This window comes from Clytia hemisphaerica, unplaced genomic scaffold (genome assembly GCF_902728285.1).
Source record: "Clytia hemisphaerica strain Z4C2 unplaced genomic scaffold, Clytia hemisphaerica genome assembly, whole genome shotgun sequence".
Lineage (NCBI taxonomy): Eukaryota > Metazoa > Cnidaria > Hydrozoa > Leptothecata > Clytiidae > Clytia > Clytia hemisphaerica.
Window position 1 is genome coordinate 86473 of NW_027103253.1, and position 23258 is coordinate 109730.

General features: G+C 36.8%; 2 protein-coding genes across 4 annotated transcripts in view; one reads left to right on the forward strand and one right to left on the reverse strand.

Moving 5' to 3' along the window:
* Positions 1-3501: 3501 nt before the first annotated feature.
* Positions 3502-23258, reverse strand: part of LOC136798121 (dentin sialophosphoprotein-like) — a 43279-nt gene continuing 23522 nt past the window's right edge. The window contains exons 3-14 of the mRNA XM_067054708.1: positions 20469-20556; positions 11754-11862; positions 11192-11312; positions 10842-10916; positions 9693-9893; positions 7875-9182; positions 6210-7498; positions 5965-6010; positions 5025-5086; positions 4703-4784; positions 4317-4508; positions 3502-3920 (exon numbers count right to left, since the gene is read on the reverse strand). Coding sequence (XP_066910809.1) covers positions 3670-3920; positions 4317-4508; positions 4703-4784; positions 5025-5086; positions 5965-6010; positions 6210-7498; positions 7875-9182; positions 9693-9893; positions 10842-10916; positions 11192-11264 — 3579 coding nt within the window. The 5' untranslated portion in view covers positions 11265-11312; positions 11754-11862; positions 20469-20556 and the 3' untranslated portion in view covers positions 3502-3669. The remainder of the gene's footprint in view (positions 3921-4316; positions 4509-4702; positions 4785-5024; positions 5087-5964; positions 6011-6209; positions 7499-7874; positions 9183-9692; positions 9894-10841; positions 10917-11191; positions 11313-11753; positions 11863-20468; positions 20557-23258) is intronic.
* LOC136798165 (uncharacterized) lies at positions 13750-23199 on the forward strand. 3 transcript variants are annotated; one of them, XM_067054749.1, is made up of 5 exons: positions 13750-14102; positions 19825-19908; positions 20217-20317; positions 20768-20866; positions 21848-23199. In XM_067054749.1, the coding sequence occupies exons 1-5, from the start codon at positions 14019-14021 to the stop codon at positions 22950-22952; spliced, it is 1473 nt and encodes a 490-aa protein (XP_066910850.1). In that variant the 5' UTR covers positions 13750-14018; the 3' UTR covers positions 22953-23199. The 3 variants fall into 3 exon arrangements, with proteins under 3 accessions (XP_066910850.1, XP_066910857.1, XP_066910864.1); XM_067054756.1 differs by lacking the exon at positions 13750-14102 and adding an exon at positions 17066-17473 and having other exon boundaries at positions 21848-23197; XM_067054763.1 differs by lacking the exon at positions 13750-14102 and adding an exon at positions 19452-19650 and having other exon boundaries at positions 21848-23198.

Below are 23258 nucleotides of genomic sequence, written 5' to 3' on the forward strand. Positions count from 1 at the left end.
CGTTCCAAAAACTCCCCTTGCTCGATACAAAAAAACTGTAGTATGAAATGGATGAAAAAAAAAGAAAAAACATTAAATCTTTGCCACGCGCTGATAAGTTTGGCAAGTTGAGACTATCGTAGTCGACCTCTCGAAAAATCCTTTTTTTCAATTCCACGGAAAGTTTTAGACATACCTGGTTAAAGTACTGTTTTGAACCATGGCTTAGCCCTGATCGTGAGCTGAACCAGAACTCAGGAGATGCAGTGTGATTGAGAGGGTTGCTATGCACTCACTCTCTATAGCAACGCCAATGAGGATTAACGAATTCCAGAAAATAGATCAGCGTCACTTGGATTACTCATGAAAATAGGTCGAGGATTTTCGACACCTTCAAAGTTTGTGACATAATGTTTCACACGTTTTGAGTGGTTCAGTCAAATTAGATTTAAATTCAATCAAACGGTATCATTTCTTATAATTTCAACTAGTTTATTGGACCGATCCTTATGAAAGTATCAGATTTTGAAAGAATAAAAATATTGCTAAATGTTTTGATTGATGTTTTGTAGCTCCATTACAGCGAAAACTGAGACGTTTATACGGCGACAGACAGTCATCAACTTTTCAAAGTAGATACTTTTTACATCGAAATGCAGTCACAGAGTAGAAGTCCTCACTTTTGAATACCACTTACACGTAAACGACAAGAATTTGTTACTTTACTTTCATCAGCTCCAGCCAGGTATTTTCAAAGATATCAACGGAATTCATGTTTGGGAGGGTGATGAATTTCCGATGTCTTTAGCTAGCAATGTAATATTCGCTGAATTATTTTAGGCGTACAAACATTCGCGATCAGAAACTTTCACGAGATCGAAAAATCGCGAAATTTACGAAATTTAATTCCAAAGATTTGATGAAAAAATCTTTTTTTTCGCGAGCATGGACTTTCGTTAATCAAGACATTAAATTCTCACAAGAAAAACGGCTTACAGGGACAAATACTTCTTGAAGTGGAATGAAACTTTTTGCCTTTGACTTAAAATGCTAAAAAGTGCTATAAATCTTAAATTCATTTCAAGTTAGAAGTTTTTCTTTTTTCAGATTTTCTATTTTGTCAAGAATTTCCGCGAGCATAATTTTGACGAATTTGGCAATTTTTGGCAAGATATGATTTTTGCTGCTCGTCAAATTTAGGTCTCGATAAAACTAATTCCCTTATAATGCACTTTTTACGTTAAAAAGCTGTTATACTTCCTCTACAATTTTTAGCGTGTTTGATAAAACAATGAGGGTGGTCGAAAGTTCATTTCATCAAAAACAAGTGGCGTTCTTGTGATCTTTTGTCCTGGAAAACGAGCTGAATCTAAAGTCAAAAAAAGTCCAAACTGGCCTTTACAGTCGTGGGAAAGTTGTTTCTTCCTCTCAAACAAGAAAAATCATGAACTAGTTGGTTGATCAATCAGATCGTCAGCCAAAGAGGTAAGTGCTCCACAAGGACTCTCTCAATTCCATTTAAACGATCTGATAATTATTCCAAGTGTGACCCATTGACGCACGAGGAAGAACCCTGCAAAACATATTCAAGATCTTACAGAGGTATTAAGATCGGAGAGTTTCGCAATCACTTTTTCATCGCATTTATTGCTGTGTAGGAGATTGTAAGAGGCGAGTGGTTATTGAGTAATACCGTATATTTAGAAATAAATAGCCGTGAGAAGTGAAGTCACAGTCGAATTACTCTCTTCTTACCAAAACACAGCTCAAGTTTCAACCAAACAAAAGCAGCGAGCAACGATGAACATTAATATCACACTCGCCCTCGATACATAATCACCTATGCACGTGACAGTTTTGTGTACACCCAGTCACCAAAATTTAAGTCAGGTTTAAGGAAAACCATTTAACCCACGTACATGATAGGTTGATGGGGCTGCCCAAAAAGACCAGCAGATTGTGCTGGAGTGTTTATTTGATTTTAAATAAACCCGAAATTTCGCTGAAATGGTCACTTTAGTTTAAATCACTTAAGATTAATTGTCTGTTTTTAGTAAGTAAGCAAAAGAAAAGGTTGGTTCAGTTGGTTGGTTGGTTGGTTGGTTGCTTCGTTTTGTTCAACCTCGAAATGCGTTGAATTATGTCCCTTTCGGTTGCGGAGAATTAGGTTTACATGATGAAGACATCGGGCCCTCAATACATAATACAAAATTATTATTAATACTTTAGCCCTTACTTGGGACTTTTTTTACCTTTAGTAGTAAGGGGGGGGGGGGTACTAGGGTTGGTGAATGAGGGGTATGTGCGGACGGGACCTCCGAAAACCGACCCTTAGAGAGACCAAATTTTAGTGAAAAAGTGACCCTTAGAGAGACTTTTTCGAAAAATGTTCTCTGATTTTCAAAAATTTCCTACCCTTAGTGAGACTTTTTTGTAATTTTTTCTCTCAAAATCAAAATTTTTTTCTAAAAATCGTGATTTTTCCCACCCTTAGAGAGACTACTTTGTAATTTCCTGATTTTTGTAACCCTTAGAGAGACTTTGAAAGGTGAAAAACCCGACCCTTACCGTCCGCACATACCCAGCACCTATTTTTGCCTAAGTACCCCCCCCCCCGGGTAGTAAGGGGACATTCCTTAGGGCTACAGGAAAACAACTGTACTTAAACAAGCCCCTCAAATACACTCTTCTCGAGATGCATAAATTTATTGTTGTCCTCGTTTTCAAACAGATTTCATTGCTATAAAATTACATATTCACAATGATAATTGTGTTGTTTGCATCTCATGAGACATTTTGAATTTCAAGTACTTTTGTTTTAGAGTTAATGTTTGCCTTTTGGGAATCTAAATTGGTTTAAATTGGTTTAAATGTATAATTTCATAGCAATGAAATCTGTTATAAATAAATTTATGCATCTCGAGAAGAGTGTATTGAGCATGCGAAGGAAAACAAACATTTAAGCCTTAAAACGGTACGGTAGTACGGCTGGTTAGACTAAACGGATGTATTTCCACGGTGATCCAGTAAGAGAGCTCTTGTGGGTTCACTCTTTTTTATCAAAAATACATACTCATCCTGAATTTACCAAATCTTTACGCAAATTTCTCTTTTTCAGTTTTGCTTGTAAGATCTTTTTCAAAAAAGTCTTTTAATATATTCTTCTCCAATCCGGTAATTGTTGTGACCTACCTAAGGAATGGTCCCTTTCTATAGGGAGAATCCAAGCTATAATAAAAAGTTTTTATTACTTCCCGACCTTTAGAGGAGCCTCCAAAAGATCCTTTAAAGGGGTTGTATATCCATAGATTTATAAAGCCCGAAAAGCTAGATGGCGTGCTTTGGCTGAAAAGTGTGCCGAGGTTAGATAGGAAATCCTACCTAAGTCACGTGACATTACAATAGAATTTCAGCGCTTGACCAATCAGAAGCTTTCGTAGTTTTTCGAAGACAATAGCAGCAATATTTTTCGCGATATCCACTTTTCTTTGCTTAGAAGAGCTTAAAGCACGACATCTAGGCCTTGGGGCTTTATAAATCTTTCCGTATATCCCCATGCTCTTGAATTTTCGTTCCTCTCCCTCTCATTTACAGCAACCAATATTACAGATGACAGGATATGATAATCGATATCTTGAATTTAGTTGGAGGTTAAGAAAAAGTATGAATGTTTTACAATACTGTACTGTACTACTCTAAATCACGTAATGTCCTTTTCAAATGTCTCAAAATAATACGGTTTTGTTTTGCAGACGTCAGCATTTTCATCCATGCTGATTTTGTTATCGAATCACGGAGTTCTTTCCTGATGGACTTTTTTAACGGTAGAGCATAGATGATGTCATTTAACGAAGTGGTGACGTAATTTCGGATCATGTCTAAGTTATCGGAGTGCTTTGTGGCGAATGATGAGGCATCTCTTTCCAATCTCTCCAAGCGACCTGCGTATTGAAGATAAAGACAAGGATTTGAATGAATATTGGTAAAAAAACTTAAGATAATTATGTCGTCTGTCTTCTTTGATAAGGACCAGAAAATCATTTCCGAGCTAGAGAATACATTTATATGACAGAAACATTATAATAAAGTAAGTTCGAATTAAAAAATATTTTTTTGTTTTAAAACCGATTAATGCCTATCAACAAAATGCTGGACTCGGTTTGCAAAATTTGCAAAATGCCAATTTCAAAGGAACGAAATTAGATCAATTGCTCTGATTGATATTTCGCATTCTCAGCGCCTCAAGTTATACTTCGTCGTTTAAAAACAGATCCTGATGCCGTCCTACCACTGATCTTTCCAAACTTTTGCTGATCAAGTCAAATATTATTGAATACCTTTCAGAGTCTCAGCTTCAGTAAAACCTGTCAACTCATCTGTTTGTTTTAAGGCGCGTTGAGCGTCCGCTTCAGAAACGCCAAGATGATGGAGTAAGTCGTTCTCAAGTTTCTTGACGATGACGTCATGCTTCCATGATGGTAGACGTTTGAGTGAAAGTGCTCTCACGAAGCCCTCATAGTCTTTCACGTCTATATAGAAAAAAATAGAAAGTCATTACCCTCAATCAACAATCGAAATATATGATATCATTACGAAGTCGAAGAAAATTTGAATTTGTGAATTTGAAAATATAGTGGAATCTCTTGTAGAACTCGAACCTTTTATAACTCAAATTGCTCTCCCTAACTCGAACAAGTTTTCTCCTCTTTCCCGGGAAATTTACCTGTGATAATCTCTTCCTTTGTTTCATCATTATTGTTATTAGATTCGTCTTTACTGACTAAATCGATCAAATCCCGTTCGAGCTGAATAAGAAGATGAAAATACCAAAAATAATAATATAACTGATAGTATCATTTAATAGGGGTTAATGGGGTAGCTTTCGCACCTTCACTTTCTGAAAACATTTGTGACAGATTTATGACATGGGTCTAATAAATGCTGATACTCCAACCCTCAACACCACTCACTCCACAAAAATAATTTTCCCGCTCAACACACACTAAACACGTGAGCACAACGAAAAAAATTATATCTTTTCAAACCTTTTCTTCTTCTTCGAATCTTTTAGATGAAAGATTATCGATGTTGGATCGAACTGCATTGTCTAAAAACATAAAGTATTCCAATTCTTGACATGCGTCATAGTCATTCTTCTAGCGAAAACACCCCAAAAATGAAGTCATAATTTGGTCACATTTTATGACGTCAGGAATCGTAAAAACTCTATAACATTAATATTAAGGATTTTTCGATTTTTTGCAATTTTTTCAAAATTTTCAAAGAAAGAATTTTATCTAAGTTTGGCATTAATAAGATGCATCTTTGGTCCAAATTTGACAATGATTTGAAATGTATATACTTTTAAAATCATAACTATTTTACGATTTATGACGTTATACTTTGATGACCTCATAATATTTTCTTAATAATTAATTGTCAAGTTGATATTTAATTACGTCATAACCGGGTCCTGAAACCTTAAGTTATAATTCAACTAAATATTCGTAAGTAACCCCTGAGAATGGGTGCTATTGATCGCAAATGGAATTTGTGATTTTAAAGAATCTCAACACGCCCTAACTCACCAGAGAACTGACTCGTCGATTGATTGATTAATAAGCAGTTATTGGACAAAGTCGAATCCAATATTTTTCATATTGGATGAGACTGCGTCCAAATAAATGGTTTATTATCTGTTCATTGCTAAAATATTTCTCGTTTTCAAACATAATTCCAATTTATACGCTCGTAAATCTGATTTCTTGGTAGTTTTTTATTCAAAAGTCTTATTTTTATTTGTGACGTAACGTTAAAAAGAAGATGCTCGTTGTGTGACGTCAATTTTTGAAATATGTAGCCCCATGAAAGCTATATATTCGAAAATATTGGACAGCAAAGAAGCCAATCAAAGGTCACTATTTACGCGCGTCGGATAATAATTTTTGAAGGTTTATTTTAAAACTTAGAATTGCGACAACATACCTTGGTCTAAAATCGATCGAACCAAAAGGTATAAAGCTTCTTTGGCCTGAAATTGAAAATAAAGTCACTAGAAACCAGTAGCAATAGTAGTATCAATTTCACAATATTTAACTCTTCTCAAAAATTTTTCTTTTTGTGCTTAAACATTCGATCCAGAGGGTCTCGACATAACATGAAGTTTTTGTCTATAAGTCGATTAGATTGGAACCTGTGGTCACTTACTTTAATGAGCAATTCAAACGTACCTGGAAGTGATTATCATTCTTGAAGGAGACATCTTTGGAGGAGACACGACCAGTACTTTGATATATTGGTTGAACTGTGATTCTTGTGGATAATTTCGCATCTCCTGTTGATTCTTTGCCACCCTTTGCAGCACTTGAACCTCGGAGCTTGTTATCAACAGTTTGTTGACTTTTTTGAGTTCCTTTCTCTTCCATGGGAACTTTTTGCTTCTCTTGGACGTTGTCAGGGTTTAATGGTTCTGTAGTCAACTTGCTTGAGGTGTCTAAATCAATTGGGATATCTGAGCGTTTGGCGATCTCAGAAACACTTTCACCGCCATCAGTGAGCACCTCAATTTCCGAAGATTCATCATCTGGTGATTTCAGAAGGATTGGTATGGATGACTTTTTCACCACAGATGAATCGAAATCATCGTTGGCTGGATTGCTTTCAAAAGATTCCTCATCGCTGTTGTCTACCAAAGAAGCCGTTTCTACAGGTGCAGCGGGATGGAAGTCAGCAGAACTCTTTCGTTCATTATTTTCAATAGTTTTTACGGAAGTCTCACTTGTAACAGTAGGAGGAAGTCCACGAGGTTCTTCAGTAGTTCCTTCATTTACAACCGCGCGAACGATACCCTGAGTTGATTCTGGTTTCACTGTTAAATTGTTCTCTGACCCAGTCGGACTGGCATTTGCTTGTGTCTTTGGTATAGAACTATCCTTAAAGGTATCTGAGTCGGACACAAAAGCATTTTCAAACTCTGGAGCTTTAGTTGATGGATCTCTAGACATTTTTGGATTTTTTTCAGAATTCCTTTCATCAGAGTTTTTACCATCCTCAGAAGGAAATTCATTCAGTGAATGAGCGACGCTACTAGTTGTTGACAATTCACCAGAATCTGAATCTTTCTCTTCTGGTGGTGTCGACGCTGAACTTTCTTCGGCTGCAGATTGTGCCATATCTTTGACCAGGTCTAATATCGCGTTGTGCTGTTCCCGACTATCTTCTTTTTCCCCTGATTTTTCATCATCTCCACTAGACAACTCACCACTGCTTTCTGAAACATCAGTACTTGCTTTGCTTTGAAGAAGAGATGATATGGAGTTTTCAATATCTTCTTCATCACTACTCTCCGAGTCACTTGAGGACGTTTCTTTACCTTGATTTCCAAGAACGGAAGGAATGGTCTTCGAATCATCTTCATCTTTGTCAAGAGAATTTCCTTCAGATGCATCACTCATAGTTGATGGAGAAAGTTGGTCATCTTTCTGCTGCTCTGATTCTGGTTGGCCCGACCCTGATTCAACTATGGCAAAAAAAGAAAATATAAAAAGCATCAATTTTCAGAAATAGACCCACAAAACGTACTCGATTGCATGAATAAGGCTGCTTTCGCTAAATAGTTTAAAATAAATCCAAATAGCATTTGTATACTACTGACGGACGAATTCTGGTAGAACCTGACACGATTCATCTGGAAACATTTTCAAGAAGGCGAGACTTCTTTTCTTTAAATGGCAGAAATGAAATGCTAAATAAGTGGGTCGTTGCAGATGCGGATCATTGAATGGTGAAAAATATACGTTTTATTGGATATAAATGACACTAGTCAAGCTTTATATGTTCATCTCGTTTGATCTTTGTCTGAAACATCGGATCAGGTGGTTTGAACAAATACTTACCAGCCTCGAACCCACTTCCACTTGCAGATCCTGATGAAAGAGCTTCACCCACGTGCGACTGCTCTTCATTCGTCAAAACATTGACACCATAATGAGTTATGTTCCTTGCAACTACACTTTGTTGAATTGTTGCAGTGTTTGCTGACAAGGGTTTGAAACTAGCGTTTTCTTCCATCAAACTTTGTCCAGTGCTTTGTTTAACATTAGATGGTGAAATATTCGATGAATTTTCTATCATCGATTTACTTGGAATCGTTTCAGCATTTACCTTGATCAGTGGTACCACATGATCAGCATTGACCACATTTGAAGATATACTCGCTGATCGAGTTTCAGCATTCCATTTAATTGGTGGTACTATATCATTAGTTTTGTCCATATTTGAAGGTTGCGAGATACTCGGTGACCGAGTTTCCGCATGGAGTTTAATAGGTGGGACTATATTACTGTCACCACTTTCGGTGTTTGAAGGCTGCCCTATACTTGCTAATTGAGCTTCAGCATTTATTTTGATAGGTGGGACAGCTTGATTTGTTGATTTTTGATATCCATTGGCCCAGTCACCGATAATAGCTCGTTGATGATTGATGTTCGTACTATCCGGTGATTGTCTATTGAATTCCTTTTGTGCAAGATCGCTTTTTTGTACCTGATTACGTACTATTACATTCTGCGTCGAAGAGTTTTTCATTTCTGGAGCATTTGATTGGACCTCTTCATCTTGCAAGATTTGATTTCGTTTGTTGACGACATTGGCTTCATCTCCGTCTTCGCCTTCTTCAAAATCATTTGCTCCAGAGCCTGAAGATTCACCAGATCCTGAGTTGCCAGCATTCACAACTTTGGGGTCATCAGGTTGTTTCTCATCTCGGATTCCCGTATAATTAGTGATCGTTTCACTATCATCTTGATGCGATTGTTCGGTTTGATCAACTGATTTGTCACCGCGTTCAGCATCAGAAATATCTCGTTTTTCAATCATATCTAGTCCATTCCTCTCTCTAGCAACCTCGTTACGATTTGGATCTTGAACAGTTGGTGATTTTCCAATCAAACCTGATACATCCCTTATGACAGCGTCATCAATTATTTCCTTCTTTTCAGATACAGCGATGTCTTGATCTTGGATATTCTCTTCGCGTTTCTTTCTCTCAGAACTTTGAACTGATGAAGAAGTGTTTTTTAATTCAGGGGAAGTTAGGGACAGTGGAGCATTTTTAAAAGTAGATGTGACTTTCTCTGTTATCGGTTCATCAGTGAATCCAGAGGAATCTTGTGCACCAGACCCAGACTCTTGTTCTCCACTACCTACAAAGTAAAATGGAAAGAAATGCATAAATCTTTTTTTTCGTCCAACTTCCCCCTGTGAAATACAGGCTGAGCACAGGGTCATACAAACTATACATATCTCTAAAATAGTTTTTGTTATTCACAAGGGATGCGAATTAGACTAAAATAACGAAGCTTAGAAAATACTTTGTGGGCGTGACCTTTACTTACTTACTCACCAAAATTGAATGAAAAAGCAAGTTTTGTGTACCGTAATCAACATAATATCTTCCCTAACTGAAACTTTAATAAGTTGTTCTTAATAAAATTGTCAAGCGGAGAATATGATTGTTGACGCCAATTCGAATGCCTTATTACAAGGCAAATCTAGATGGTATCATGTAGATTGCGGCCCCTTTCGCAAATTAGAGGGATATTGGCAGCCTATAGGTGTCATATAGATATATGACATATATATGTCAGCTTTGATTCTTCAGTTTTGACTCGGCTTGAACGGAATTTAAATGAAACAAACTCATAATTTTCTACCTGATAGATCTTTTTCGTCGTCCAAAAGAGCAGATTCCACATCAGTAGCATTGACGTGAGACTTCTGAGATGATTTTTCTTGAAGAGATTTCAGGGAAGGGTCGTTCTCTTCGTCCACGAAATCGTCATCTTCAACGGAAGATCGTTTCTTCTTATCACCATCCAGGATGGCATCTACGATCGCTGAGATGATCGTACGAACTGAAAAATAAAAACGCGTTATGACAATATCCCACTCCTGTTTGTCTTTCCAAGGAGCACAAAATCGCTATTTAATTCAAATTCTATCAATCAAAAGTTATTGAGGCTTGAAAAAATACTGCCAGCTAGTTTGAAATAGACTTTAAGTACCTCAAAAAGCTCTTTTTATGGATAATTCTTTAGTTCTAATTTGAGAATTAGGCAGTACCTATCCCATCACCTTCCTTTGAGAAAAGGGTAATAGCATGATTGCTTCTTGACCAAGATTGGGGAGGCAAATCAAAAAAAAGGCAAGTCGCAAGGGTTGGGGAAATATTTTAACAAAATAATGCTAGCGAAGCAAGCGCGAAAAACTTGTACTAATTTACAGGTCCGCTATTGTGGCTAAAGCGTGTTTTGTAAAAAGTCATTATTTAAAGGATAGTGGATGGACTATAACCACAAAAAGGTTACCACTAGACTGACTAGAGGTGGAGCTGTTTCTGACCCCATGTCACCACACTTAGAGAGATAAAGTGCTATATACATACTGTGTCAAAACTGATTGTATTGGAAAACATGGGTGTAGTTTCTAAAATTTAAGAAAGTTTAGCGTCGCAGGCGATTTTTGGAAGTCTCTCTATGAAGAAAACAATTCGGAAAGATTTTAAAGTTACGAAATACCGAAGTTCTAAGAATAAAAACGAAATACTGAAGCATTTTTAGGCAATTTACCATCAACGGCAGCATTTCAAATACCGGAATACCGTACTTTTTTTCTTAAAATACCGAAATACCGGACAGAAAAAAGGCCGATACCGTGTCACGGTCACCCCCAACCGTCAGAGGTCAAGCTCGAAATAGCTTTAAATAAGAATAAAGAAATAATATTTTTTTTTCATGCGCCTAGCTTCTTTGATCTGTATCGATAAAAGCACACCATATAATTTCTAGTTTTATGAATCGTACCTTCTCGGTCAGCAAGGGTCGAATGTTGTCCATGTCGTTTCGAACGTTGGTGGACGTCTAACTCCTCACCAGTCTCTGTGAAAAGAAGTCATAGAGAATAATTAGGATGTTTTTGGATGAAATCTAATTTAAATATTCCACTAGGAACCACTCCCTAAAAACTCAAACCGACTCAAACTCCCTATTTTAATCAGAAAAAGCCCGCTACTCCATTAAACCATTCTTGAAAAGTGGGATTCTCTTAAAAGATCCCCTCACACTGTGCCCCGATAAATCAACTTCGGAATGTCGCAGCACTTTAAAGCAAAATACTTTATTTAATGAACATGGGAAAAAATGAACTGGCTCACCACTTAATTGAAGAGGGAATGCTTGCGCCACATACAACAAGCCAAATAATAAGATAATAAACAGCTTCTTCATTACCGATCAAATAAACCAATCAAAAGTCTTTGTAATCATGTCAACGCCCTAAAAGAGAAAACCAATGAATGAATGAATGAAAACTGCTGCTACAATATTTTTTTAAGAGAAGAACAAACTATATAAGAGCATTTATGCTTCGATGGCAAAAATATTAAGAACAACTAAAAAACATTTCAAGGCTAAAGAACACCCAATTTCTTAGGAAACTGGACATAATTTTAAGAACATTTTTAGAATGTTGAGAACATCAAAAGGTTTCAAAAATTTTGAATTCTTTTACAAAAAAACTTGCATACCTTTCATGATCACTCAAATCATTTCCCCCTTAACAGCTCCCCAGCTCAACAAATCACTTTGTGCACAACAATCCTCTGCTGAGAAAGCATGGAAAGAAACATGAAGATGTTGTTTCTATCCTTTTTTCGGAAAACACCATAAAATATGATTCAAGGAGACTATGAATAGAGAAATAGTCTATAATCTCACCTTTAGAGGACCACTTGCTTGATATGTCTTGGTTTGGAGCAGACGAAACAAACGGAAAATATATATTTTTACACACTCCAACAGATTTCATTTGAAAATACATGGTTTGCTGCAAAAAGAGAAAATTCTTTTGTTCCCTTTGTTTCCATGCTCAAGATGTGTATTGTTTAGAGAACAAAAGAGAAGTCAATTTGTGTTTAAATTGTTATATAAATTATAATCACTTTAATTTTATAATTATTTTGAAAAGTTACGAAGAACTTCCCCAGATTTGATACACTATTAGGGTGCCCCAGCGGTTTGCTTGAATGTGTGAATTGAAAAAATTGCGGGAGCGTTAAAATCCACTTTTTGATTGCGTGAATGCGTGAATCTGGGCTATTTTGTGCGTGAATACGTGAATTTTCCCATTTTTCCACCGATTGTGTGCAGTTTTCCCGATTTGCCAATGTTTCCCGATTTTTCCCGAAAATGTTTACGATTTTCTAAAAAGTCGGGTTATTGCTAGACTAGAGTCTACTTCTGGCTGAACTTTGCTTTTTGATAATTTTTGATGACGCTGAGTCCAGTGAAGTAGACTAGGAGCGTTTGGCGAGGTAGTCTTTTTGAAAAAGAATGTTTAAAATCTAAATTACAAAAAAACTACTTGGAGTTGAAAGATATAATCAAAAATAAGAAACAAACAGCAATAACACATTTGCAATCTCTTATTCTCAAATAAAACCATTGCTTCATACTGTTTTTATCTTCCAAAAACAACTAGAATCTGGCGGACTGTTTTACAGTCCGCCTAAGCAAAAGCATACTACCATATACTACCGGGCCACTTAATCGCGCCATCCAGTCTATCAAAAAGCTTTAAGTGGACCCCGGGCTAGGTTATTGCGTGAAACTCGAGGAAAATTTGCATGAATGCGTGAATTTATAAAAAGAATTTGCGTGATTGCGTGAATTGAGGGTACACTGGGGAGGGGGGATGGCTCATTAAGACATTTTTAAACTTTTCTGAGACGTCATTAGATTTTTCCAAAATTGAATTCACTATTTTCAAGATTTTAAAACGGAAATGGATGTCTCTATCAACCTCAACCTTCAAAACACGGGAGCGATCCTTCCTCAAAGTCAAAAATCAGAAAAATAGATTTAGGGGCAGCTTTGCAATTCAAACACCTTTTTAAATAAGCTTCTACTTGATACGTTGGAAAGGGGATTCCGAAGCGCGCTTAATCGATGCTAATTACCATTCGGGCTCTAGTCTACAATTATGGCTTGATCGCAGTCATATAATTCAATGTCTCTAAAAAAGTAGTTTCCTATCTCCACGATGGAACTATCTCATTTTCTCCTCTACTACACTTACCAGTGTATTTGGTATTATTCGAATTACGATTTCATTGACCATTTTGAGGTTGTTACGAGCATGGATTCACTTCCTTATCAGCGTATCTTGATTAACCATATCATTGACATGAAAGCAGGAAGAAAGCATTGAATATTATCCGAGTTATGCGATGTGGTGCCAGAAATTTCTACGGAACTTGCTCCTGCCAAAAACAACCCTTAAGGAGACACTAAGGATCGTTCTGTAATAAGAACAGTTTGTTATTATCAAGGATGTTTGTACCACTCGGGTTGCGCATTATTGAAAAGCTGGTTCATCGTTTGACAGGACTCAGTTGAAATAGTATTTTTTCTCTGCAAATAAAACAAATTAGAACACTCAAAGCATACCAGGAGGTACCGTGATAAAGAAAGAGTTGTATCGGAGACTCCTCTACTTGGTTCTTATAAAAACTTTTTGAAGGATTTGTTTTCACGTACGAAAAAACAAAACGGTGGAAGGAGAGGGAAGTTTAAACAACAACTACCATCTACATGAAAGAAGATAGTAGAATAGTCAACAGACATACAGACATCGACATCCATTGAGCAAACAGCAGTCTCGACCAACTGTCGTGAGAGAATTTCTTCTTTACTCTTTTGAAGTTGTCAACGGAGTCAGTTATTGCTTCTACTGATCATACACAACGGCTGATAATCGCAATATTTTATTGAAAAGGGCATGATGAATATTGTGAAATGTAGAAAATCAAGAATCTTAATGGCTGTGTAATTTTACCAAAAGACAGAGTGAGACTTACCTTGAGACTTGTGATCAGAAAATATTTGGCTCATAGATTTACTTCCCAACCAGGGATTGGAACTTTTAAAAAACTTGCTCGTTTTCTGCTGTTCTGCATGGTTTAGTAAAAGAAGGTATGAATTATGGTGAAATACATTGAAGAGAAACAGAGTTACACTGTATCCAAGAGGCTGCCCAAAGACACCATTAAATTATCAGCTACAGAGGTAAGTTTGCAGAAGCAGCCGGCGAAGGAATTTTTTAGAAATATGTGTTCTTATCTTCTAGGAGATCAAATGTTATGACCTTTCAGCAATTTTTCATACAAATGATGTGTTCTTATTTCTAGGAAACCTTTATCCGCACTATTTGTCTCCCTAAACTTATTACTTCTTTATGGTTTGATGTGTTCTAAAATCTAGGAAAAACAGTTTGCCAAGACAAACTTGTAAGATATTTGTTTTTCTCTACGAAAGATGTGTTCTAAAAATTTCCAGGGTTACTAGGCAACAAGATTACATCAATTTTTGCTTTATTATACCCGTCTCCTTAAAAGATGTGTTCTGAAGCTTTCTAGGGTTACCTAGCCAACAAGAACCCGTAGATGACCTTGATTATACCCCCGGGGGGGGGCAGCTGGGCAAAAGGACCGACGGGTATGTGCGGGTCCTAAGGGTACCTTTTCCAATATGTTTAAAATGCACTGTAAGGGTCGGAAAAACTAGAGATGCACTGTAAGGGTAGAAATTTCAGAAAATTCTTGAAAAATCTAGATATTTTGACCAAAAATGCTAGAATTTTGACCATTTTTTGCACGAAAGGGATCGAAAATTTGGGGGAAAATGCACTCTAAGGGTATGATTTTCACTGATTTTTGCTGCACTGTAATTGCTGCACTGTAGTGCAATTTTAAAAGCCAATTTTTGGCCCGCACATACCGTCAGTCCGCAAACCCAGTGCCCCCCCCGGGATTATACCCCTGTTTCGTCAGAACACATCATCATTTCTAGACATTTCTAGCTGATTAATTTTCGAAGATTTGATCAGAACAGATCAAAATTTCTAGCTGAAATATGCTCTTAGAACACATCGGAAAAAAAGGTCGCCTCGCCGGCTGCTTTCGAGTTTGTATTAAAATCGAGATTGTAACATGGCATGGTTCGACCCTGCACTTTCGCTTATAATTTCTAAGAGAGGACACAAGTCCCATCCTGTTGTAATAATAATTAGTGCACCGCTAAATCAGGGAAATGGTAAATATAGGTTATTTAGAGAGTTGGGGATTTTTAAATTGTAATGTTTAGGGCCCAAAACATTTTCCAGTGGATAAAAGGTGCCACCAGGTCACACGGTATATTTATTGAGAAATTACTACAAAATGCTGGTAAAGAACGTTCAACCAGAGTGAGAATAAGAGAGTACAGTGTGCAACATGGATTTTCCAACATTTGTCGAAGAGGACGTAGAAAACATAAAGTTACTCAAAATTTAAGAGGGCGTTCAGGTTTGATGGTGTGATAGTATTAGCCCTTTTTTCTGTCGGTGCTTCGGTGTTGGCTAGGGTATATCTTGCTTAATTGAGTCTACAGTAATCTAAATTTCAAACGAGAATCTTACAATATCGATTTCAAAGTGTCGACATTCGACAGTTTCTAGTTACTAAAGTGTGGCACCTCGATACAGGAGAGGGGAGGAGCTAAAATACAAACTCGACACCGTTCTGGAAATGTGAGGAAGGAATCGGGAAACCTTATTTTCTGCCTCACATTGATGGCCCATCCATGACACGTTTGGTTAAACAACAAGATAATCCGCAATGTAAACAAATCTTTATTCCGTAAGAAAATAAGGATGTAATTACATGATAAACCTTTCCTTCGCTAGGGCATGTTTCCAACGAACTATTATACATACATAGGACTAGATTGTGCAAAGTTTCAGATCAGCGAAAACAAAATAAACTTTTCGTCCATCCGTTTTTAGGAACTCAAAGCTCACTATACAGAACGCAGTCTGGTCAATGTTGTAGCACATTACTCTATAAGTGAAGCTAGAAAACACCCCTGTATTTTGCCTGTATCAAAGCTAACCAATGTTAGTTCACAAATACCCCTGTCTTAAATAGAATAGGTACGCTAAGATTTCGAGTTATGAACAGGCGAGGAGGGACAAAGAGAGATGAACTCAACATGGATAGGGAAATCAATTTGAAAACTTATTAAACTCCGTAAACAGAGGCCTCTGTCAGAAAATCTAACCCGTTCTTAATACTTGGATTAAGGGGTAAGCTGCGGTCTTCTTTTGATTAAGGCTTGATTCATAAACAACCCTTATGTGGCCTACGGTTTAAAAACAATAACAAAAAGCTATCAATTATCCACTTTTTGAGTCGCCTTCACCTTCAGAAAGTTGTAGTAAGTACACAGGATTAATGATTGAGACGTCACCTTTCAACAGATTGTTTTTCATCAATGGCCTTTTACTATGAAAGGTATATCCCGCGGTGTCCGTGGATAATGATGACTCCATGAAGAGGCCACGTGGACGCAATGTACTCGAGAATTTTTTACAGAGCTACAGACTCAATACAGGTCGAGATCCTTAATGAATAGTAGTGCTTATGAAATCATTAGGTTGGTTGCGCAAGTCTACTCCCTTCGATTTGACCACAAGACTGATTACTATCTCTGATTAGTTGTCTATGTACATTATGTATGACAAACTTATGTAATTTATGCAATTTCTTGTATGAACAGGCAGATAGTAAATAACATCCCTTTATGATAAAAAGATGAAAAATTCCATTTTGTTTATTTTGGTAAGGAAAATAGAATTTGAAAGAATGCTTGTTGTTGACGTCCAGACGTTTGTCACGTACAGCGAGTAAAGAATTCAAACATCCAGCTCAAGTTTCATGTCAACTGTTGACTTATCTCTATACAAAGACACTGATTGGTTGAAAGTAACGTCATTGTTTCAAGCAACCAATCAGGGAGAGTTTTGTAAATAATGTTTAAGCGGTTGAGAGCATTTTTGGAGAATGAGGCCATGAGGATGAGCCATCAAATTGGAAAGAGGCTCAGTAAAAATTTCATGTTTCGGCTTTTTGTTGTTTCTTATGAAAATAGAATCGGATCAAAATCAACTGAGTTGAGGGTTGTTTTATCAAAATGTTTCGATTCATTAATCCTCTCCCTCTCTCTCACCTATACATCACAACCTCACAAAATTCGCGAAAAACGTTGGGGACTTATGTGAATGAGAGACTTTCTATTAAGCTGACTGATGACGAGACTTCTTGAAGACCAGTTTGAGTTAAAACATGTTTCATTGACGATAATTTTTTACAACTTGTTATCTATGAGGGTAGAGACAAAGTCAAAGTTTTGGACGATTAACCATTTTGCTAATTAGTGAAAGAAACCCTAAATTGGGGTAAAAAGAACTCGAGTGACAATACACGAAATTTTGTACTGAAGAATAAGGCTTGAAAAATTTTACAGGAGAAACTTCTTTTGATTTGCTTGCATAACTGATGCGGAACAATGGAATGGATAAAATAACTTCACCGGATATCCGATCACTTGGTGGAAACCAGGTAATAGTTGGGTTCATTTCAACTGACCAATCAGAAGCTGAGAACACTCTGATAGTTCTATGATGGGGATGAATGCTTTTTCATTAAAAATAAGTTAATTCTTGGGTTAGTCCTGGCTGTTCTTGTTTTTCGGTGATTTTCAGGGTACTTATTGTCCTCACATGCATTCACATTTAAGGCGTTTGGCAGCTATTTATGAAATCTGCACGACTTGGATTTTTCTTAACAGTTTTGGGCAGAGTCTTTTTTCTAATACAAATGGGTGCACGGAAATAGACCGGTCTGATAATACAATGTCATTAAAATTAAGTATCCTTTCAATCTGCATAAAACATTATTTTAGCAAATAACCGAAAACTTAAATTCATATTATTCTCTTAAGTGCCAGATCGAATTTTAGTATGACTGTGAATCAATTTCCAAATCTAACGAGCGATCACGAAGCACTTGTTCCCATTATCTTATCATCAGTTGTCGAAAACTTTCGTCCGAGAACTATGACTGTGCATGACACAAGTGAAACAAAACGTGGGAAAATATAATCATGTATGTCTGTTTCTGTCTGTAAACATCTCGCTCAGAAAAAGTTGTTCAGCAAGTAGATCATCTGTTGTTCGCGTTCATATGAGAGAGGTAGTCCTTCCGATGAATGGAACAAGCCCTGTCTAGGACAGCATCCCCTGTATTGCGATAGGGAAACCACTGCGCTTACCTGACCCTGCAAATACGTACATACGACACAGAGCTGCTGGCGCATACCAACTATACCCGAACGACTCGTGAGGACAGTGGTCGAACCTAACAAGTATTAACAACCACGCCAGAGTCAGACATATCTCCCCACACGTTTGTATTAGAATATTTTACTGATTAATGTACACAACACTGAGCAGGAGCAAAACCCGAACTCCTATACGAAATTCAAGACTGTATCCATTACACAACTGCGCCATCGGGTTAGTTTACGCTTTACGAAAAAACTTGACAAAGTATTCAATCTTCAGAATACAAGGATATATTCATCAAAATATATAAACAAAACTTTTAGCTCACTTTAAGTCCATTGTGCTTTTCTGGTAGAATAGGGGGCAATAAAAAACTCAAGCACAAACGTGAACATAGCAATTGGGGCCCAGGGTCCATTCTGTAGTTACGCAATCTCAATGAATGAATGGAAATGTTTTGAGACTTAAAACAAGAGAGTTAATGGGCTGGCGGTCTTCTTTATGACATCAGCAAGACTAAGTTCTAACGTGTAGGTGATCGATTAAAATTAAGATTTCAAAGATATTTAGATGGAAGGTTTTAATGAAATCATCCTACATGATCTAACATGATTCGATAAGTGTTCAGACACCAACCAATTAATTAGAGCGATATCTTTTACTTTCCTTCTTCACGAAATATCGGAGTTTTTAAAAAATTGCCTGAAATCACATGATTTTACAGGACAGTCAATACATAAGCTCGCCAGTAACTTCGGCGTGGAAGAGAGGTGACCATAACAAGTTAAAAAGGGTCCTTCCTTAAATAATAAATGTGGATGAATTGTTTGCCATTCTGATGAACCTTCAATCTCTCTTTGATCGACTTCTTGAAATTTGGTGATTTGAGGACCCTATTAGATTGTCAAAGGTTGAAAAAAGATTTTATACCCATCCCTCTGCGCCTTATTCGAGTATCTTATTCAAACCGTCGATCATCGAATTTCTTTATTCATTAGGCCGTGAAACGTCACGCAAACCAAAAGATAATTAACAAAGAGTAGCAAACCATGGACAAAAAAACTTTATTACCAGTTTTTGCCATTCTTCTAAAAAGTTTGTTGTTTCGCATTGAGGCGAAAACAAGAAAAAGGGGACAGTTTTTTCGACGCAATAATGCGAAAACTAATATTAACATACGAATGTTGATTAATTTCCATACAAAAAAAACAATTTCTTGAAATGTTTTTTGTTGTATTTGTTTGCGACGGTTGAGAAAGGCTGTCTACTCTACTATGAATAAAATTACTTTAAAAATACAAAAAATGAAGCTTTAAGAAATTAGCATTGCGTCTCGCTCGCTTGCTTGTGTAGAGTGAAATGATGAAAACTTGAGAGGGAAGTTGTGTTTTGTGAGAGAAAGGAATGCTGCGCCAGAAACGAAAGAAAAGATGTACTTTCAAAGATGAGACGGTACTTTGAACTCATACTTGAATGAGTTTTTTTGTTTGTTACATAAAATAATGTTGGTAAAATCCCCTTGTAACAAAACTGCCCTGAAAATAACCTTATTTTAGAATTTTGACTGCTTCTTTTGTAATGTAATTTTCGACCCTGATTGTGACCCAGTCTCTCTTATACTTTCAGTTCGTTCAAATTTCGGTACGCAATGCAAGAACACATTTGAATGATGGAAAGGCACAATTTACTGATTTCGAAATCGAATTAAAGGTATTTATAATAACATCTTCTGATTGGCTTGATAAAATGGTTTTAATTACCCTTGACTATTCATTTAATCCAAAATACCAGATATCATTTAAAAGTCTATTCAACTTTTAGGATTCTTAAGTCGAATACGATACGTCTCAAGATTGACGTCATTTACTGATACTAGGCAACATTAATAACAAACCAGACCTTCTTCGTCAGAAGCTGACATACAGTGAATGCGTTAAATGGTGCCTTTTACTTCATTCACCTCAATTACCTTATTTTAGACCAATCCCCTTTATTCACCCCAATCAACTCTTTTTTAGACCAATCACATCGCATTCACATTGAAGAGCTCGAAAGTTCGAAGAAGATATTCAGACTTTGTATGGCTGAGGAACAGGCTGTCAAAGGATACAATCGACTCGTAAGTCATCTATTGTCAAACTCACCCATCCCTCTGTTTCTCAGAGAGTCAACTATGTACATTTCGTTGATATTCTCCCGAAAAGCATTGGGAATAAGAGGAGTGAAGAAGTGATGAGCATCTGAAGTGATAATTTTAAAGGGAGACATACCTGTCAAACGATCCCTATTTTGTTTCTGTTCATATAATGCGGCTTTGCCATTCATGTCTAGTGTACTTCGGACCATCTCCAATCAGCTCTGTAAAAATAAAAGGAAGAAGTTGCAATGTCAAGGAGAACAACTACCTTCTTTGCTTGATAGTTCTTATGTCGTTTGGATCAATAAATTGTAACGGGGCTAAATACTTAGTGTAATATTTTACGTTTTTGGTAAAAGCCACAATATCAAGAGTTGCATTTTTTAATCCATTTTAATTGTCTCGTTAACATAATTAGAATTCTTTGTTTAGAAATTCATTACCGTCACTACCAGGAAGAAGGTTGTTTGGTCGTTTCAACAAAGATTTCATCAAACAAAGACAGAAGAAATTACAAGAATTCCTGTTCGGGTAATTTTTCTTCTTTTTCATATTTATACGTTTAGAAGATCGCCTTGTCTTGTTTCGAAGTGCTTTTCTTTACAGAACTTCCTTTTATAAAAATTGGACCTCATGTCAAATCTGCTCTAATAGTTCCATTTATACTGAGACAGAAAAATCGTCTAAGACGAGTAGTTTGTAAAATGTGATCTGTGGAGGAGTTCCTATTTATTGAAACATGAATGGAAAGTACACTCCTCCATAATGTTTTCTAAATTGCTCGTCTCAGACAAATTAATCGTCTCAGCATAGTGTGCACCCCCCCCCCCCCCGGGGGGATGGTGAGAGTTAATTTCTTTAGGTGGGACTTTGGGTGTTTTGGAAAAAGTTAAAGTAAAATTTCTTATTTTCAGATTTTATTATATATTTTTTCTATATATTTCATAAATAATTGTTTACCATGGTAAACTTTTCTTTTTATTATTACAGGTCATTTGATGTTTGAATAAATATCTTTAAGAATGATTTTTTTTACTTTTGCTTACCTTATTACACTTATATAACTAGTCAAGTAAAAGTAAGCGGGTAAAATGAGTGCGAGAATTTATTAACGCGAAAGGCACGGTTTTAATTTTTTTTTGTTTTTAGCTGGGATCTGGGATTCTGGGCTGAAGGTGGGAATTTTAGGATTATGTGGGACCTGAATTTTCAGGTGGGACCTGGAACTCCCTTGCACACTATGCTCAGTATAAATAGAACTAATCTAAATTTTGGTAATAAAAGAATTAGTGCAATTATAAATTCTAATAATTTTAAGCAAATTCGAGAAATCTAATTAATCCTCGGGCGGTTTCTGTTCTTACGATGTTCTTATTTTCCCTAAATTCCAACCAAAACGTTCTTACAAACTGGGTTCTAAAAAAGTGTGTACTAAGTTACAATATTTCCGATTATAAAGAAAAGTAATGTACACTATGCGTCTTATTTGAAGAATCTTCCACCATTTTTCAGGTTGGCACAGAACAATGTTTATCTATCACACGCAGCCATCCACTTGTTTCTACAAAGCAAACTTTCCGTTGAAGAAATCGATTCTTACTTGGACAACAACCAAGAAGAAGATGCTTCTGAAACTATCCTCGCCGAATCTGAAGGAAAAGCTCGTTTGAATGGATACGAGGCTAGAGATTTAACGACCGATGGATTGAGCGACCCTGGTGATTTAGAGGATGCCATTGATAATAATAACAGTTACACGGAAAGTTTGGGTTCGATTCCTGTAGCGGATAAAGAGGTTTTGAGCGATACGAATGACGGAAATAACGCAGATGACGAGCTAGATGATGCAGCGCCGCAGGATGATGCTGAAAGTGAGAACAATGAAGGGAATGTGTCGGATGATGAAGAGACGTTAGTCGAGGAGTTGAACAAGTTGAGAATGTCATTACCAGCTCCTTTAATCGCCACATCCTCAGACACCGATCGTTTTGGAAGTTCTTTCGAATATTCAGACGACGACCAATCGCCTTTAGAATCTTCCGGTGAATCCGAAGGTGATTCTTCCTCCATAGACCGCAGGAGCCTCCGTAGCAATCCTCCACTTGCAAGAAACAGTCAAACACCTTCACGAGTCAATTCTCATGATAACATACGAAGTCCATCGAGGAAATCAAAAAAACGGTATTCGTCGAGGACAAGCAGTTTTAGAAAACTTTACAATTCAAATGCTTCATTGCCGGAATTTTACAATCCGTCATATGGAGACGGAGTAGCAGCCGATGAACGAGAGCGATCATTACGAAGAAGTAAGTCAGTTTACGAGACGAGGACAAAACGGCGGAACCGATACAAGTCAGAGATTCTTTACACAGACGTTTCCACGAGCGATACAAGCAAATGGAAAACACACCAAAGACACCACAGTTTGAATCGAACTCCTTCTTCAAGGAAAGTTCGTCGATCAACTTCCTTCGCATCTTCAATCGATAGGACTCCTGTGCGAAGGAAGATCAGCTTGAATGAATATATTATTGTAGGGCGTGAATCATTGGTTGACCTGAGGACCAATGAAACGTCTCGTGGAGGTGACGAAGACTTCAATAAAAGCTCATTGTAAAAACAAAATTTTCCATATCCTCTTTATATATACTACCGTGAGAATCACAATGAATGAATATTACACTGAAGGCTGTGAATATATTGTAAATATTAGGATTCTATTCGACGCACATTCAGTCCTTCGCCACAGGTTGAACTTCAGAGAAAGCTAAGCTGTGGTATACCAGATAAGCAAAATAATTACACTGTGAAGGCAGTATTCATCGTGAATTCCGCGAAGGTTCATATTTCAAAAAAGATTTTAAAAGTGCTTCTCTTTTTCTCCATACACAATTTATTTATGTATCTACATATCCTCAAAGTC

Bases quoted from the DNA above. Each gene is read 5' to 3' on its own strand.
- LOC136798165 (XM_067054749.1), top strand. From the start codon at position 14,019: ATGGTGAAATACATTGAAGAGAAACAGAGTTACACTGTATCCAAGAGG. The intron at 20,318-20,767 runs GTAAGTCATCTA...TTCTTTGTTTAG, and splicing joins TCAAAGGATACAATCGACTC to AAATTCATTACCGTCACTAC. The intron at 20,867-21,847 runs GTAATTTTTCTT...ACCATTTTTCAG, and splicing joins TTACAAGAATTCCTGTTCGG to GTTGGCACAGAACAATGTTT.